General features: G+C 59.2%; 1 protein-coding gene across 3 annotated transcripts in view; it reads left to right on the top strand.

Annotated features, from left to right (window-relative positions):
* Window positions 1-64: 64 nt before the first annotated feature.
* LOC122545608 (sulfotransferase 1C2-like) overlaps window positions 65-1,550 on the top strand; it is a 2,051-nt gene continuing 565 nt past the window's right edge. The window contains exons 1-2 of one of the 3 annotated variants that reach the window (XM_043684568.1): window positions 65-304; window positions 1,383-1,544. In XM_043684568.1, the coding sequence (XP_043540503.1) occupies window positions 148-304; window positions 1,383-1,525 (300 nt within the window). In that variant the 5' untranslated portion in view covers window positions 65-147 and the 3' untranslated portion in view covers window positions 1,526-1,544. Of the gene's footprint in view, window positions 305-1,382; window positions 1,545-1,550 lie in introns of those variants that run through there. The other 2 variants (XM_043684570.1, XM_043684569.1) reach the window with 2 other exon arrangements.

Genomic DNA, 1,550 nt, shown 5'->3' with positions numbered 1-1,550 from the left:
AGGGGGACCGTGGGATTAGACTGGGTGGGATATTAAAGGGTGTGGGGAGTTAGGATGGGTCTGACAGTGGGATAATAAAGAGTTTAATTCTCTCATGTCTCCTGCTGTTTGACATTGGGACAGGACCCCAAGCGAGAGATAGTGAAGATGATAAAGTTCCTGGGAAAAGAGTTACCCGACCTGGTCATTGATGGGATCGTCCGGAACACCACGTTCGAATCCATGAAGGACAATCCTATGAGTAACTACTCAACTGTCCCGGACTCCATCTTTGATCGCTCCATCTCCCACTTCATGAGGAAAGGTGTGGCCCCCTCCTCAGCTTTCAGACTGTATCCTGTGGGTGAGGGGACTGAGTCTGATGCTGGGCCTTTCCTAGTCCCAGTGACGCAGGGTTCCATCAGCATTACCCCTGGGGATCCGCACTAGGCCCGAGTTAGATCCTGGGCCTTTCCTGGTCCCAGTGACGCAGGGTTCAATCAGCAATACCCCTGGGGATCCGCACTAGGCCCGAGTTAGATCCTGGGCCTTTCCTGGTGCCAGTGACGCAGGGTTTCATCAGCACTACCCCTGGGGATCCGCACTAGGCCCGCGTTAGATCCTGGGCCTTTCCTAGTCCCAGTGACGCAGGGTTCCATCAGCACTGCCCCTGGGGATCTACACTAGGCCCGGGTTAGATCCTGGGCCTTTCCTGGTTCCAGTGATGCAGGATTCCATCAGCACTACCCCTGGGGATCTACACTAGGCCCGGGTGAGATCCTGGGCCTTTCCTGGTTCCAGTGATGCAGGGTTCCATCAGCACTACCCCTGGGGATCCGCACTAGGCCAGAGTTAGATCCTGGGCCTTTCCTGGTCCCAGTGATGCAGGATTCCATCAGCACTGCCCCTGGGGATCTACACTAGGCCCGGGTTAGATCCTGGGCCTTTCCTGGTTCCAGTGATGCAGGGTTCCATCAGCACTACCCCTGGGGATCTACACTAGGCCCGGGTTAGATCCTGGGCCTTTCCTGGTCCCAGTGACACAGGGTTCCATCAGCGCTACCCCTGGGGATCTACACTAGGCCCGAGTTAGATCCTGGGCCTTTCCTGGTGCCAGTGACGCAGGATTCCATCAGCACTACCCCTGGGGATTTGCACTAGGCCCGAGTTAGATCCTGGGCCTTTCCTGACACCAGGATGCCATCAGCGCTACCCCTGGTGATCCCCAGTGGGCCCCAGCTGGACCCCTGGGACTTTCCTAGCCCTAGGCCGTGATGTGCAGGCCCAAGGGGAGACCCAGCCTGGGCCCAGCTTTCCTGGAGGTGGGTCCCTGCTGTGAGGGGGCGAGGCCCGTGAGGGGGAAGACGGTGCCTAATCGTGCTGCTGGCTCTGTCTCTCCTCAGGGACGGTGGGCGACTGGAAAAACCATTTCACCGTGGCCCAGGACGAGACGTTTGAGGCGGATTACCGGCGGAGGATGGGTGACACCGACCTGCGATTCCGCACCGAGCTGCGGCGGGGGGTGGGGGGAGGGGTGGCCCAGTGAACAGCCGAGGTGGGGGGGGTTCCCG

Source organism: Chiloscyllium plagiosum, unplaced genomic scaffold (assembly GCF_004010195.1).
Source record: "Chiloscyllium plagiosum isolate BGI_BamShark_2017 unplaced genomic scaffold, ASM401019v2 scaf_31442, whole genome shotgun sequence".
In the NCBI taxonomy this organism is placed as follows: domain Eukaryota; kingdom Metazoa; phylum Chordata; class Chondrichthyes; order Orectolobiformes; family Hemiscylliidae; genus Chiloscyllium; species Chiloscyllium plagiosum.
The sequence above is the reverse complement of the archived record's forward strand: the minus strand, read 5'-3'. Positions and strand labels throughout refer to the sequence as shown.